This window comes from Podarcis bocagei, assembly GCF_964188305.1.
Source record: "Podarcis bocagei genome assembly, chromosome: 7".
Classification (NCBI taxonomy): domain Eukaryota; kingdom Metazoa; phylum Chordata; class Lepidosauria; order Squamata; family Lacertidae; genus Podarcis; species Podarcis bocagei.
Window position 1 is genome coordinate 34,658,160 of NC_138132.1, and position 16,561 is coordinate 34,674,720.

A 16,561-nucleotide genomic window follows, 5' to 3' on the forward strand; every position below is an offset into this window, starting at 1 on the left:
CTGGAATAGATGGGTGTAGGCGTGATCTAGAAGGCCTGTTCTTATATTCTTATGCTCTTAATGGCACGTTAAGGACAAACAGGGGTTAGAAAGTTGATGTGAGTATTAATCTGCTTTTAGTCTACTGTGGATAATGGTTGATTTTTCTTATTGATAATTTCATTTTTGTAGACCACTTTGAGGTCTATTTTTACTATCAAGTAGTATATAAATTTTGTGAAATGAATGAATAAAACAAACCTCCACTTATGCAATGTGTGTGGGGGGGGGGGGACGGGACATTCAGACATGAGATCTTTGCAGCTCTATTTTGCTTGCATACAATGGCCCATTTTCTACCCCTTCGAGGAAAAATATGGGTTGCTTCCAGGAATTTAATATTGTAAAAAAAGTTGTTCGGATATTGCAACAGGATTCTTTAACACTGTATTTTCCCCAGAAAGCGTAGATACAGGTTAAACGGGGGGGGGGGGGATACAGACTGGCATTTTGATGCCAATGATGTTGTGTGGATGCTGCAAAAACAACAACTCCTGCATGCGTGAGGAGCAGTCACCCCACAATAAGCACCCGCCTGGAAGGACCCTGGAAGGGTGGGTCCTGTGCTTCCCAGAACATTCCTTTTCCATAGAATCGGCAAGCACCTTTTTTGAACAAACATGGAGCCTCCTTGCCAAAGGAAGGCTGTAAGGAGTGCAGTACCTTTTCTGCTTCTGTCGCAGCACGAAGGTTCAGTAGCCAAGAGTCCAGGGCCTTGCTGACGGAGCCAAAAGACTTCTGAAGGTTCTTGGCATCTTTCTCCAAAGCCTTCAGTAATTGCTCAGGGACTTCCCAGGGAGGGTTGGATACAATCCCTTTCACTGCCTCCAGCTCCTGATTCATTGGAGCCGACAAGTTCCTCAGCTCTGCGTCCAAGGCCTAAGGGGCAAAAGGGTACCTATAAGCAGACATCTAAGCAAGACAAATGGTCCTGCCAAGGCTGGAACGAACTTGAGCCTCACACTCCCCCTGTCTGCTGTTAAGGCTTCTCAACTCTTTTCACGTCATGGTAATCCTGTCCAAGCAGCAGAATCCAAGAAGCTCTTGTACATGTGTCATCGTCCAAGCATGAAGCAAGATTTGGTCCAGATAGTTCAATCCAGTACAAGTAAAAAACAAACCAACAATTGTAATCTGGTTTAAGGGTGTAGACGAGGGTTCAATTCTCACAATGGCCCTGAACTCCCTTCTACAGCTTTCGGCATGCGTGCACACACACAATACTCTCGCAGCCTCATTCGCCTAGTGTGATCTACATCACAGGGGTAGATCAGACCAAAGGCTAAAAAGTACTTTGCAAAAACTACAGAGGATGTGAAAAGAATGAACAGCAACAGTAACTCATCTGATTGAGTGTTAGCCTTTTGAGGTGCCACAAGACTCTTCAGAAGTCCCTGAGAAGCTTACAGGCACAGCAAGTTGACAGGGAACAAAGGTGCTCTCCTGTGAATTGCCATAGTGGCCAGCCCACTGGGGAAAGTGACCTTTATGTGTGAAAACCAAAGCCACTCCTCTTACCTCAGCCTGGCGAAGCAGTTCCCGCAGTGCTGCTGAACTCAGATCTGCAACTTGAACTCGCTGGATGCGCATCTCAATGTCACGCACTCTGGACAGGAGCACAACCAATTTCTCATCATAGCTGAGGCAAAGCTGTTTGCTGTGTGGAGCCTATGGAGTCAGAGGCATTAAAACACAGGTTTTAGACAGAATAGGAGAGATACAGACAAAGCACAACAATCTATTTGCATGGTTCTAGCTTATTTCATCTAAAAACTCTGTTTCTTGTAGGGCCAGATTTCATTTTTTAAATAAAATATTAATTTCTAAAAAGATTGTAAGGTTTCCCTGATAGTGGCCCGTCTTCTTGAGACTCTCTCCCAGGAGGGACTCACCAGTCTACCTGGCTATCAACCTTCCAACATCTGGTTAAGAAATCCTTACATTTGGCACCAAATGCTTTCTGGCAGGACCATTTCCACTCAAGACCCCCTGATACAAGCAAGTGCCGCATGACACCAACAGGACTCCTGACACCATGTGGTGTCAGCTGAATGCCTAGAGGTTGTAGTGTGGCCAGAAACAGCTGCTGAGGCCTGACTGGGCTGCCCGGTGGGCCTAACTTGGCCTGCAGACCTGAGGTTCCCCACCTCTGACTTTCAGGCTGTATTTCAGGGGCAGCCAACTGCCCTAATTTCTGAGCACTGGCCATACTTGTTTGGGTTGATGGAAGTTGGAGTCTAAAACATCTGGAGGGTACCCTATTCCCCCGCCCGCTATATCACATTTATTGGGCATGTAACTTCCTCTTCCTTGCACTTCTAGGGGGCAAGTCAAGCTCCAAACTATGATGAGGAAAGAGCCACCCCTTCACCTGCCCCTCTTCCCTGAAGCTGGCCAACTGTAAAGGAAGACATAGGCAGGGCTGCACCAAAGGGAAGGGGGCCTGGTTTAGCTTGCTCCTTCACTGCTGACTACCTGGCCTCCAGAGCAGTGGTGTAGTGGTAGAATTTGAAGTGCATCATGGCAGCCCCCAGTGCCATCCATGCCCAAGTCATCAAGATAAGTGTGACTGCAATCATGTCCACAGTTTCCTGGGGAGTCAGCTCTCCTTAAATGTAGAGATGCTCCCTCCTGACTGCATAGATTCAACAGGTAAAATATACTAAGCTTCAGCAAAATAATAATAATAATAATAATAATAATAATAATAATCATCATCATCATCATCATCATCATCATCATCATCATCTTCCAGGAGCTGAAATGCAGCTGTTAGCATTTCACCAGGAATGCAAATCACCTTGGCAAAAGTGAAAATGCCACAATTTCAACTGCTTGCATGAAGTTAAAAGAGAGAAGCATTTAGCCTCTTGCTTATTTTTTCTCGTGTTCTTGACTTCCTCTATGTTTATCTGTCACAAACCTGAAAGCCTCATTAGTGCCTCATTTACTCACCAGAGTGAGGAGGCTCCATAAATTATCCTGGTGTTCTGGTAGATGCTGTTGCTGCTCTGAGAGAGTCCCAGAGGGTCACTCTCCTGTGTCTCCCAACCCACCCTACACCACTGCTCAAGAGATATACTTTCATTTCAGCTGTCCAGCTAGCTTTACAATATGAATAAATGTCTCTGAGATTAATAAGTCCACCTACCTTGGCAAGTTTGGGGGCATCTTGGCATCTCTCTTCCCCACTGCCTTCAACCACACAGGTGGGTTCATCAGCATCCTTGCTTTCTCTGGTCATTTTTGAGGTTTCAGTGTCTTGCACAGGTGCTTTTCGCCTAGAAATATCCCTCTTGCTTTCTGGAAACTCTTGGTCTTGCAGCATCTGTGCCTCTGGCTCCATTTTCTTATCTCGCATAGAACCAATGTGCCTCATCTCTTCTGCTTCTGCATCCACAGGCACTCCTTTGGCAACAGCACTTCCATAGTTTCTAGTTAGCTCCTGGACAGCATCCTCTTGTCTGAGCAAAGGCACAGAATGATAATGACTTATTTTGTCCTCTAGGGTCTCTCTGTTTTGCACAGGTTCTGTCTTGAGTGCAGACGGCCCTGAGGATTCTGTGCCATCTGCCTTAGTAGGCACATTAGCTTTTGGGACCTTTGAGATAATTGGTTCTTTGGCCTTTTCTTGAGATACACTTTCTTCCAGATTATCTACCTCTACCAAGGAATCTTGGTAAATTCTAGTCTCTTGCTCTGTTAACTGTCTGGGTGAATCTGTCTTTGGGGTAACATTCACTTTCTGATCATCTGTGATGTTTGCTTTAATTCTTTCCTGCTTGTTCTCTTTTCCAAATGTCTGTGGATCTAGTCTCTCAACCTCCACTTGTTCTATTGTGGTCTGGCTGCTGGTCACCCTGTCAGATATATTCTCCTGGAATGATTCTAGAACCCCAGAGGCCAACTCCTCCTTGATCCTTCTCATAAAAGTTTCCTTGGAATCTGGGGTAGGAGGGGATGGCCTTTCTTGGGAAGAGCCACACACCCTAAGTGGTTCTGCTGGGGCAGCAGACTGCTTTTTATTCTTTTTTGTTTTCTTCTTCTTGGTGCTTTTTAAGTCAATACTTTCTGAAGTGAGAAGATCCGAGGGTCTTAATTGAGAGCCAGGGCTTGGTAGTTCAGTCTTGATGTCTGCACACTGCAGCTCATCAGAGGCCTGTTTCTTGGGCTCTACTACTGCAGGAAGTCCTTCAGAATTTATGAAATCATTTTCTTCCTCCGTCTGACCTACAGAACTGAGTTTCTTGGGTGCTGACACCTCCAGAGGTTCCAAGTGTACGATACCCTGAGCTTTCTTCTGGAGGACAATGGCTGCAGCATCACTCTCTTCCTGAGTAAATCTCTTGTCTTGTTCCTGGTCCCCATTAATTGTCTGGTTCATCATCACATTCATCCCAAACCTCTCCTCCTGAGACACAATTCCTTCCAATTTCTTTTCAATCACCTGATCGTTTCCTCCTTGCTTTTCCAATTCGCCTTTCAGTTCTTTCCCTCTCAACTTGCTTTTCCTCCTAATATTTTTTTTCTGGGCTTTAACTTTCAGGGCATCAGCTGGGTCTAACATATAGGCAAGCTCAGGAGCCAGCCTGCCTTCTGCTAAAAGCTGACTAGCCAAACTATCCAGTGCAGTAGGAAAAGGAAAGGAGGCTGGCACTGATTCAACCACTTCTTTTGCCATCTCTTGAATCCCTTTTGAAGAGTTGCTAGTGGCATCACCAGTTAGGCTGCTCTCCATAGCTGAAGGCACTGGAGTCTCTTTCTCATCATGATTCTCAGCAGCATATTCACAAACGCCTAACACTTCAGACATGGAGGTCCCATTTTGCAGCAACAGCTGAGGCTGCTGCTCTTCACGTTCTTCCAGGTTCTCACATTCAGATCTATTGTTGCTTATTGAAACACTTTCTTTAACTGTGCTGGCTAACTCCTCACTGACTAAGCCCCTCTCAACGGCCTCTTTTAACGTCACTCGTTCTCCACTCTTAGTACCAATAATTCCTCCAGCCAAGAGCTGATTAAGAGCAATGGCTTTAGCTGTATCTTTATCTAGCACTTCTCGCTCCAAAGCAGATGCCAGTGTCAACCTTTGGCAAGTCAAAGTCTCCATGATGCCACCTGTGTCTGCTTGAGCCTGCAACAACCTCAATGCAAGCATGGGGTCTACCTTGCCAAGCTTAACTGCTTGTGGATATGAGAGTACATTCCCAGTCACTTCATCTTTGAGGTCTCGAAATGGAACAACTTCCAAGTATCTCTGTCCTGACTCAATGTCAATTTTGCTTTTCCTGACCAGTTCTGGATAGGAGACCAAGCTACAGCTCTCTGGATCAATTATTGCATGCTTCATTTCAGAGGATGCAATGGCTTTCTCCATAACTGCTTTGGGCAAGAGTCCTTCCTTCACAGCTTTAGCCAATATAATCTTCTGCCCAGAAACAGGGTCGAATATGCTTCCAGTTGAGGCTTGTATTTCTTGAACATTGTTTTGAAAATCTGAGCTGATTAATCCCAGGGATACAGCTTGAGGCAAGGGCATAGGTTCCTTTGTTTCTGGATGAATGTACTGATGCAAGCATATACTTTCTGCCTTTGTGAGATCTTCATAGAAGCCTTGGTCAATCAATCCATGTTCCACAGCATCCTCCACAGAAAGTCTCAACCCTGTCTTGTGGTGAATAATCCCTCCATCAGCTATCTGCTTGGTCAGGAGTTGGAAGGCTTTCTCCTTGGCGAGAAATCCCTTTTCCACAACCTGGGTGATTGTCAAAGGTTCTTTAGTTTTAGGATCTAAGATGCCTCCTATTTCAGCCTGCAAAGTGATTAGCTTCTCTTTGGTTGCATCGTCAGTACCTTTCCCCTTAGATGCTTTCTCTAGTTTCTTAAGATCTTCTTGGGTAGATTGCTGTATGAGGCCATGGTTAGAAGCCAATGTGACTGATATTTTCTTGCCACGCTTGAAGTCAACAATCCCACCGGTAACAACTTGCCCTTCCAGGATTCGTGCAGCGGTTTCTTTGTCCAACAGACCAACCTCAGATGCATCCTTGATAGAGAGAATGGTTTTTCGAAGTGGATCTATAACACCACTTATGGCTTGATCAGATGCTAGCACCTTCTGCATAAGTTTCTCATCCATCAGTCCTTCACCAATGACTTCTTCGGTGGTTAATGATTCACAGGTCTCAGCATCAAAGAAGCCACTGAATATTTTCAACTTGTCCATCAGTTTAATGGCTGTATGGCTGGGTACAACTCCACAGGCAATGGACTCATCTAGGAGCATCTTCTTCCCTGTCTGTTCATGAATTATGCCACCATCCTGAAGCTGCATCAGCAATATTTTAAGGGTGTTGTCTTCTCCCAAGTCTGTGGACAGTTTTGGGGACGCAGAACTATCAGTTTGATGGAAATGATCCATTTTTCCTTCCGTACTCAACAGTTCTTCAATAATATGGTCATCTGTAGATTTCCCTTCAGCTTGATAAAGACTTTCAACTGATTCATTTCTCACTTTTCTAATACTTAGCCAGTTCTCAGGGTCAGCACCTGCTGCATCTTCTGCTGCAAGAGTGAAATTTTCAATAGCATTATCCTTCAAATTTTGAGATTCCTCTAGTTTCTCCAAATCAACAGTGGATATAACGCTTTCTTTTTCAACAGGATATATTTCAATCCCAGTCTCCCACTCTTTGAAAGCCATCTCTTCTGCCTGCATTTTTGCAAACGTAACATTTTCCCACGAGATCTCCACATCTGTGGATTCCATTTCAAAGCTGGAGTCCTTGATGGATTTGGACTCTGGCAGTTCAATTTCATCCCTGCTCTGGTTTGTCGTCAGGTTTTGCTCTCTTCTGGAGTCATCCATTTCACTTTTAAGGTCTCCCACAGGATCCACTTCCATCTCTGGCATCTTTACATTCACACATTCTATTTCTTTCACTGGAAGTTCTCCAATTTCTATTTCAAGTGTTTTGTTAGACGGACAAATTTCTGAGGGCATATATCCTTCAAACTCTTCTTTGGACACAGATAAATTAAATTCAAATTCCTTCAAAGCGAATTCATTATGGGGTTTAGCAACCACAGTTATTGTCTTCCCGTCCTCAAAATCATCCCATTGTTGGGGTTGGCTTTCACTAGTTTTTAAGGGATGGGCATTAGATCCATTATCTTGAGCTGCAACAAGCATTTCAGCAAGGTTACTTAACTCCCCATCTACAAGCAGCAATTTTTGGCCATTGCTGATGTTGACATAGCTGTGAGTCATCAAATGAAACAGTGTCCGTTCTTCGCAGCTTCTTAGTGGACATTTGCTTTGGTTCTTAACGTCCCCTGGGCTATCTGAGGGGGGGATACTCCTTTCCTGCCTGCTTGGAGAATCTGCAAGGGGCATGTTTGGCATGACATCAGGAAGGCGGATTGATTTCAGTTTCTCAATGGCATCTCTGTCCAGAATCCCACAATCAGCAGCTTTCTCCCAGGTCAGGATCTCTCTGGTTTGGGGTATGAAAAGTGCCTCAATGTGTTGCCGTTTGCTTAGAATCTTATGGGCTAGCTCAGAAGACAAAATGCCCTGCTCCAGGGCATCTGTAACAGGGAGAATCTCACCTGACTTGGGCTGCAGAAGACCCATAAATGACCAAAGGGATTCTAGAATCACTACAGCAATTCTTGATGCTACTAAGTCTTTCCTCACTGCTTCATCCAGTGAAAGCCTGTCTCCTGTAACCGTATCTATAATGCCACCTGTCTGCAGCTGTCGGACCAGAAGGGCACAAGCCAGATCTTGGTCAATCAGATTATGTCTTATGGCTTCATCCACAGTCAGCCGGTGGCCGCTTTTGGGGTCTACAATGCCACCAGCAAAGAGCTGTGCTTCCAGCAACCTCACAGTCACCTGCTTCTCTATTAGGCCTTCCTGAACTGCACGGAAGATGTTCACTTTTCGGCCTGAAGTTAAGCTCACCATCCCACCTGCCAGCTGTTTCACTGGGAGCAGCCTCAGTCCTGTCTCCTGGTGAAGGATGCACTGCTGCATCAGGTTGCTCAAGCTAATTTTCTTGGCTGAGTTGGGGTCAATCAAGTCCTTGCAAGACCTCAGATGGGAAACCAACTTCCCATGAAGGCGGGTGGTAATGTTTCCTCTTTGAAGAGCCTCTTGTAAACTGATCCTGCCTTGGCTGGAAGAGTCTATAAACCCGCCAGTGAGAATCTGCACTTCTGCGATTTTCAGCCCAACGCTTTCACTGATGGTTCCATCTTCCATTGCAGCCACAAGTGGAAGAAGCTGCTTCCCTTTGGCATCTGTGTTGTCTACCAGCTGGACGGCACTTTGCAGTTCCTCCAGTATCTTGTAGATCCTGTCGTTTATGATACCTCGTGCCAGGCCTTCAGCCAAAGGGAGCTTTTCACTGGTATTGGGAACCACAAGGCCAGCTGTGATCACCTGGGCTTCCAGCAGTATAAGGCCTGTTTCTTGGTCTAGGAGACCTTTTTGCATGGCCTCCCAAACAGAAAAGACTTCCATCGTGCCAAGGTCCAGCACTCCTGCCACAGTCTCAATTCCCTAAAGAGAGGGAGGGGAGAGGGGAGAAAGAGGGGGGAAAGTTCAAGAACAGAGAAGCCACTATGAAGGTGTTTGTTAACTATAAAGCACCCCCAAGTCCAATGATGTCTCAGTCTTTTAAGGTACTAGAGAGCAGATTCCCCAATGGATAAGGATTTTTCTTGTAAGATTTTGGTTTCGGAAGTTGTTTGGAGCTCAATCTAGCCAGCCATAAGTGGCTACTCTGAGACATTTTGGACACCCATCAAGAGGAGCAAAGCAGCCAAAGCAGCAAGATGGACCGAGTGGCCAGGATGTTCCACATAAAGATACAAAGACAGATGGGGAAAGAGAGAGAGTGCCATGCACTCACCACCCTTTGGGCATTTATATATGCAGAAAGAGAGACAGGTTGCACAGAAGAGCCACAAGACAGGGTCACCAACAGGAAGCAAAGCGAAATGGAGGAGGGGAAGTGGCACAAGCTTAGCCCCCTCCTCAAGCTTCCCATAAGCTTAGTACCCACACACGGGCATGAAAAGTGGCAGACCATGGAAGAAGAGGCAGCCATGCCATTGAGCTCTTTCCCCTGACCACTTAAATGGCAGCCTCTCACATTTCAGCACAATGTTCACCCTCACCATGGTGTTTCAGAAGGCTTCAGAGCCCTGTCTCATGACATGTCAAAATCCAGCCTAGAATAAGCAATTACTATGGGCAAGGGGTGTGTGTGTGAAAACACTGGAACCAACTTGAACAGGTATCAAGGTGCAACAAGGACCTCAGACACTGCTCACACCTACATCTAGCAGTGATTTCCCAACAACATCTTTGAGATTCCTTAGTCTTCTGTGCGGAGGCAGATCATGGAAGACAAACTGCTTGAAGGACCCAGCTTGTCTGCCATTAGTCATCTCTCCATCACAATTGCAGTTACAGGAAGGGCAAGCCAGGAGGCGCTTTCGGCTCATTCAGGGCAACTACTGTATTCTGCAGATGAGATGCTTTAGCTGGTAAACTAATGGTGAAAGGAGGCCAACACATCTCAATCCGTTTCTTCCAAACATAAGCTGGTTTGCATACAATTCTAAGCCATGATTTGATTAAGCCACAGTTTACTTAACAACCCACCAGTCAACTACAAGTTAACAGATGGTCAAACAAGGCACAATTTATTCCTCAAAAGTTTGATTTGCTTTCCAACTCCTTGTTGAACATCTGACTGAAACAAACCACGGCAAAGGAAGGATGCTGAGTTTGCCTGTAACACCAGGCCATAGTTATAACAAACCAAGGTTTGTAAGTGAACAATAAACCATGGATTGAAATCATGGATTGTTAGAAGAAAACAAATTAAGCTACTTGGCAGAGTTGGCACAAAATGCCAAGTTTAGCCCTGTGTGCAAACTAGGTCATAGGCTCATAACAGGAAGTTTTCAAAAGCTGAGCCTAACCCCACCCCCACCGGTGATGGAGGGAAGGAGCATAACGATACTCCTTTGAGGAGATACAAAAGGGGGGATGTCAGTTCTAAGGATGACAGAATATATGTAGTGGAGACCACAGATATTTATAGAAATGACTTGAAGTGACTTACCCAAGGACACTGCAGTTGAGCTTATGGCTATGCTGCAGTTTGAACTAAGAGCCTCCCAATATGCCCAGAACTCTATCCCCTAGAGCACACAATGGGAATTTCATGGACTCTTAACCTGCACTTTTGCGCTAAATCAGAAATCTGGTGAAGGTAGTTTAGCTGGGAAAAGGGAGGGGGGTGTAGCACTACGTAGACCTGTGGAATCGCCAGATCTTGGCCATCTCCAGCCTGAACTGCACATAAACTCATATTTGGGGGAGTGGTACAGATGCCATATTGGCTGGGGACTGGACTTCACTATGTCCATGGAGGCCTGCTTGCCATCCAGACCATGGGTGCAGCTTGCAGGCAAACAAGCCTGATAAGGCATTCAGACTTCCTAAGAAGAGGCTGTGCTCTTTCTGGCTCCAAATTGGCAGAGCTAAGAGGTGGCCCTGACAAAGCTCCATTCCAGGGACCCACTGGAAAGGCCTACAAAGCCTTCTTGCACCACAATCAAGACTCCAAACATGCACATCCAGATATTAAAATCAGCAAGAGAAGAAAAGAGAGAGAAAAGAGGGGAAGGACAGGAGTCATAAAAGGCTTTTTACTTACCAGAGTTGTGGGGTTTGCCGTGAGCAGTGAAAGAAGACAGAGCCTTTATGGAGCAGCTCAGCCGTATGGCACACACAGTGTAAAAGCTGGGGGGTGTTAGCATCCGGCATGCGACTGTTTGTTTTGCACAAAAAAGTAGAAAGAACAATATGCCCCCCCAAAACACACACACCACTTTTTCTCATTTCCTGAGTGAGGCTTTTGGTGTGACCTCCAGATTGTTAGTTTTAAAAAACGACAACACAAAATTGGAAGCAAGGATGGCAGTTAATCTGAACAGTAATTCCACATGAACACAAACCAAACAGGGACACATCATGCTCAATGCAGAGAGTTCTGTCATTTTGGTTTTGGCGTGCAGTTTCCCATTGCTTTGAACCAGACATTTTCAACCAAGATCTAGAGATTCTTCCATGAGCAAAAAAGGTTTTCAAATGGCTCCCCAAAGGATTTCTACAATTGTGATGCACTCAAACCAAAGTAAAAGGTAAATCCACACATAAGTGGAGACGTCTAAAAGCAGCTTTCACCCTCCTGGTACCCTCCAGATGTTTTGGGCTACAGCCCCATTCACCCCAGTCAACACAATCACACAGGACTGGGGCTGACGAAAGTTCCAGTCCAAAGCATCTGGAGGGAGCCACATTGGTGACAGCAGGTCTACAGCTTCCTTGGGAAAAATCCATCCCCCTCTGGTCACTCTGCTCCACTCTGGCCTTTCTTCTTTAGACCCCTGCTAGTTCACATGGGTCTCCTGCAGTGGGCAGCCAGAATCAAAGTGTGCTGGCTCCCAGTGAGTTACAAGAGGGAACAACGTGAACAGATCGGTATGGCCTTTTCCATGGAACCTCCTACCCCTGTACAGCTGGTGCTGCAGGAAGGCAGATGATATGGTGGTCTTCAGATCAGGGGGCAACTGACATATATCTAAAACAACATTTTAATGCTTCAGTGACAGAAGTGGTTATATTTACTGAAATGCTGCCATCCCATACAACCTTTAGCCCAAATACTAAAAAGGGCAACAGGGCTTTCTTCCTGCTTTAATAGGTTCGTTAGTGCTTCAAGACACAGGGAGGTAGCAAGCGTCAAAACATAACGCCACACAGATATACATATTGCATTGGACACATGAATACCACACTTACGTACATGTAATATACAGAGTATACCCAGGCAGGACTCCAGAAGAACAAACCAAGAAACACAGATGGGACAGATGTTCAAAGACATTTTTGCCAGAAGGGAGGTTGGCATAAAGTGGAGCTCAGAAGTGTGTGGAAGAAATGTATGAAATATTTTCTGGCAGTGAAGTATCCGATTATTGGAATAACACAGCACTGTCATCCCATGAGGGTGGGGAGGTGAGGAGGGGGAGAAAGAGATTTGTTTTCCTCTTGTTTGCTTCAGATTAGAAGAAAGCATTATACTTAAGTCAGGTTCTTGGTTCCCTTTGCTGGCTTTTCTGTTCTACTCCATGACCTCACTTGCCTCCTTTAGCTTCTCCCCCCACACCCCCAATCATAACTGTTAGTAGCAGAGCTGGCCCAGCCATTAAAGAGCTACTGGGTCTTGGAACAGCCTCTGATCCTTTCTCTCTTTCTATCTCTCTTTTCTTTGCTACCTGCCTACTTACCTGCCCCTGACACCTGAACTCTTCACCTAAACTGGGTCTGCAAAACTCTAGGCTACTATAATTTATGCCTTTAAATTCATGCTGAAAACTTCTTTTGCAGCAATGCTGCAAAGCTTATAATGCAATTCATCATCATCACCATAGGTGAAAGGCATCCTTGGAAATCTCCAGTCCCAGATTGGGGAATGCACTCATTTTCAGAGTACTGCTGAACAAACAAGATGGGGTGGCCAAAGTCTTATATTTTTTCCTAAGAGAATGCATCAGCTAGCAGCTTTCCTCTTCACTTTAGCATGGTTGCAAAGGAACCTGAGTATTCCAATGGCACAGGAGCCCTCCATGGGCAAGGAGTCTGACAACCCTAGTCTGTCATCTGCCCAAATCAACAAGTTTATGAAACTCTCTCTTGTCTCATCCTTCAGAAACCAACTCAGCAAAGGAGGAACCTCTTCAGAATGCAGAAGGTGGGAGAGAATGGGATGGAGCTGACTAACAAGGATTTTCAAAAGCCATCAGGGCTGTGGATGAAGGGACAAGTGCTGCCAAGAACAGATTCTCTCTCCCACCCCTGGGGAGGGAAAGAAAGAATATCACGAACAGGGGAGGATCCTGGGATGGAGAGAGGAGGGATACCTTATGGGCAGTCTCCTGGGCCATGTGACTTTGGAGCTGCTGGAGCTGTTCAGTGGAGTCAGAGCACAGCTGGTCATAAGTCTTCTTGAGGACATCCAGCTGGGTCACAATGTGTTCCTTCTCCTGGGCAGAAAGCCTGCAGGTTGGCACATAAGAGACATCTCTTGATATAAGCACGGCAATTGTAAAATCCTAAAAGGATGCCTGCTGAGATCATGGGTTGCAATATAGCTTCAGGCCTGCAATATATTGAGTGGAGGAAGTGGCCAATTTAGCCCTATACAGCTTACTCCAACTGGCAGGCTCCAGGAATCCTGATGCAGAGGTCAACCCTGGCACCTTATACATTCAAAACATGTGCTGCCTCTGTGATCAAGTCAAAAACACTCCATCAGCAATGACAGCCTGGAAATTTCCTCCCTAGCTCCTGTGTTTCTACAGGACATCCATTTCAAATTTCCATCTTTGTTTTCTCAGGATGATAGCATAAAACACTCCGAGAAGTTAAGTGAATTTAAAAATAGGGAAAATGCAAGCTTAAACTCCATCCCCACCCCTTGCAACAACTAAATCTGCAATAAACCAAACAAATTTAATTCTTTCTGACTGACGTTCTTCCAACTCACTTGTGTCCATGCTTTGCAAGGAAGATCTGAGCAGTTTTGATAGCTTCCGAGACTTGCTCCTGCTTTGTAACCAATTCCTCATTTAGAACCTGATGAGAAGAAGGAGAGTACTATGTTCAGCAGGGCAAGAAGGGTGACACATCTCTAAGATCTAGTGACACATGTCCAAGCACTGGAAGAAGCTCAAGGGCCAGTGACTCAATGCAGCATTCCCAGCAATGTTGGCTGGAACTGATAAGAATTATAGTCCAAAACATCTGGAGGGCACCAGATCAACACAGACTGGACTAGTAAATCCAAATAGATCACTAGTTCCCAGCATCAGAATTAATCAGCTATTGTCTTAAAAAAATTATCAGAAGTTCAAAATAGGTCACAGTTATAATTTGGGGATTTAAGAAACCAGCTAATTAGTAAAAAGAATGAACCTCCATTTGGAGTGATATTTGAAGCAGAGAATTCTTTCTGAAGAAAACAGCTTCAGAGAGAGAAGGGGGGAAACCAGACAAAAATCAGTGACTATTTCCAGAAGGATAGAGGTTTATTCAGGCAAAAACTCACACAACAGTTTGTTCATTAAGGCCAGAAGAACAAAAATGAAAAAATAAATCCAACTTCAAGCAAAGCAGAAAATGAACTGAGCCCCTGAGGAAGTGGAGGAGCTCACATCCAGTGGAAATGAAGACGTTTTCTGCCTTCTTCAAGTGACTGGGAGTTAGCAACCCACCTGGCGATGTCCTACTGCCCACTAGAGAGATAAACCCAGCAGGATTGATCTAGGCTTAGTCTGGTATTGCTGACACACACATCAAAGGAAGTGAGAGGCACCCCCTGCCCTTACGCACCTGCTGCTCCAAGATGGACTTCTCAATATCTCCGAGCTCTTTGCCCTTCGGTGGGACACTTTTGAACTGTGCACTCTGTTTGAAACCCATGACCCAGCCCAAGAGTTCCTTCACTTTGTCCACATGCTCTTGCTTCTCCTCCTCCACAACTTTCTGCAAGAAGAAAAAAGAAAGAGAGATGGAATATGGCCACATAAATGTATGCAACAAAATCAAATACTTCTTATAGGCATAACATGCTAAAAAATGTGCTGGCTCTATGTCAGCAAGCCTTTGCTAGATATTAGCTAAGCTGTTATGCCACGGAATGCTCACAAACATTATCACTTGCTTGGGATAGATGTATCAAGAACAAAACACTGACACAGTGTAGATTCTGTGGGTGAAGTAAAAGTTAACCTGGTTGGAGGTTACATACAATGTAAGAATATGGTGTTGGTGGGGAGGCAGATGGATATGTGTGAACCCAGGAGTTTGGGGGAGGGGGGTTAAATGGGAAAATCTCTGGACAGGGGACTGAAAAACAAGGGCCTAAAGTATACATAGACAGAAGTGGCAGGTCCTTGAGGAAAAAACTAAATGGCAACTATATTGGGTTAAGGAAGGGCAAGGGAGAGAGATGGTTAGAAAAGAACAACTCCTCACATAAAGCTTAGGGAAAGGAATGACTGCAAGTATTAGCAAGAAGCTGATGGTTTTGTGACTCCATGCCAACTAAAGAGCCCTTCTAACTGTTGCAGCCCTGATGCCTTCAAAGGGAAGGGACTAAAACTCCCAAGATCACATGCGGCAAAACCCACTGCCTAACCCCAGTGGGCCACAATGGATTCATGATGCAGACACCAGAGAGCAGCCACTATAAATTATATCCTTACTTCTTCCTCTTCCAGGCGCCGGAGAGCATCACTGATGTACTTCACGTGCTGCGTGGTCAATGTGACCAGAGCTGTGTAGCGTGTGCGCAGGTCCATGAACTGGAACGGTGGGGTGGAGAGAGAACACAAGAGAAAAACAACACCACAAAGAACGTGGTTGTTAAAGCCAATGAATGACAGAGTATCCAACTTCCCACTTTGCTCCGAACATGCAGCCTTTCTCATTCTGGAGAACAGGGAAATGCCCCCACTCACTGCACAATCTGATGGACATTTCTACAGAGCCAGCGAAGTGCAGCAATCTTGGAGACAGAGCACATGTGCATCTTAAAATAACAGTTAAATACGGAACGGGAGAAGGAAGAAATGCTGAAGACAGCCTCTCTGCTTTTTCAAGGAAGAAAGGCCGCTTTGAGAGCCACCCCAGGGTGGTTTCTAGCTGGAAGAAGAACTCTGCCATCTTGCACATGGATGTGAAATCTGGATGCTTCTCTCCTATACATCTCTTTCCCCAAAATGTTAGGGTGAGGAAGACAGCCATAGCCTGACATAGCCCAGTTCTGCCAGCAGGACCAAGACACCCTCTCTCTCTCTCTGGCTGTGTGGAAGTATGCTGAAGCTAAGGAATTCTAGCCTTGTAAAGTGGTCCTGAGCAAGGCTACCAGGGAACAATTTGCTCCCAGGGAACAATTGAAAACCTGCGGGAAAAGGCCAGGTTTTCAAGATTCCTGCACTGCAGGGGGTTGGACTAGATGACCCTCAGCATCCCTTCCAACACTACAAGTCTATGATTCTAAGAAGCAGAGCCCCAATCTGTTTCATCAGGGTGGAAGCAAATAACAAAAACCTCACTTGGGGCCACCCCCAACACAAACTCAGTGCAGAAACTCAAAGAGGCAACTTGCTCAGCACCCCAGGCTTCCATATGGAGCAACAGCCAGTTGAGATTTCTCTTGCTGGCTCTTTTTCTTTGGATGCTTCCAGACAGGGGCTTAATTTGCAAACGGGTGGTTGGCAACAGGGTTTTTTAAAATTAAAAATCCAGATCAAAAGGGGGGGGGGCAAAGGGGGATATAGGCTAGCATTTTGATCCTGACAATGTCTTGGGGGTGCTGCAAAAACACTGTGCATGCATGAGGAGCACCAATCTGATAACCAAACACCC

At 45.5% G+C, this 16,561-nt stretch overlaps 1 protein-coding gene across 10 annotated transcripts in view; it reads right to left on the reverse strand.

Annotated features, from left to right (window-relative positions):
* MACF1 (microtubule actin crosslinking factor 1) overlaps positions 1–16,561 on the reverse strand; it is a 203,976-nt gene that overhangs the window by 112,644 nt on the left and 74,771 nt on the right. For 9 of the 10 annotated variants that reach the window (XM_081203849.1, XM_081203847.1, XM_081203846.1 and 6 more), the window contains 7 exons: positions 15,397–15,495; positions 14,522–14,674; positions 13,677–13,765; positions 13,051–13,186; positions 3,191–8,608; positions 1,558–1,707; positions 703–918 (listed from right to left, as the gene is read on the reverse strand). In XM_081203849.1, coding sequence (XP_081059975.1) covers positions 703–918; positions 1,558–1,707; positions 3,191–8,608; positions 13,051–13,186; positions 13,677–13,765; positions 14,522–14,674; positions 15,397–15,495 — 6,261 coding nt within the window. The remainder of the gene's footprint in view (positions 1–702; positions 919–1,557; positions 1,708–3,190; positions 8,609–13,050; positions 13,187–13,676; positions 13,766–14,521; positions 14,675–15,396; positions 15,496–16,561) is intronic. The other variant, XM_081203841.1, reaches the window with a different exon arrangement.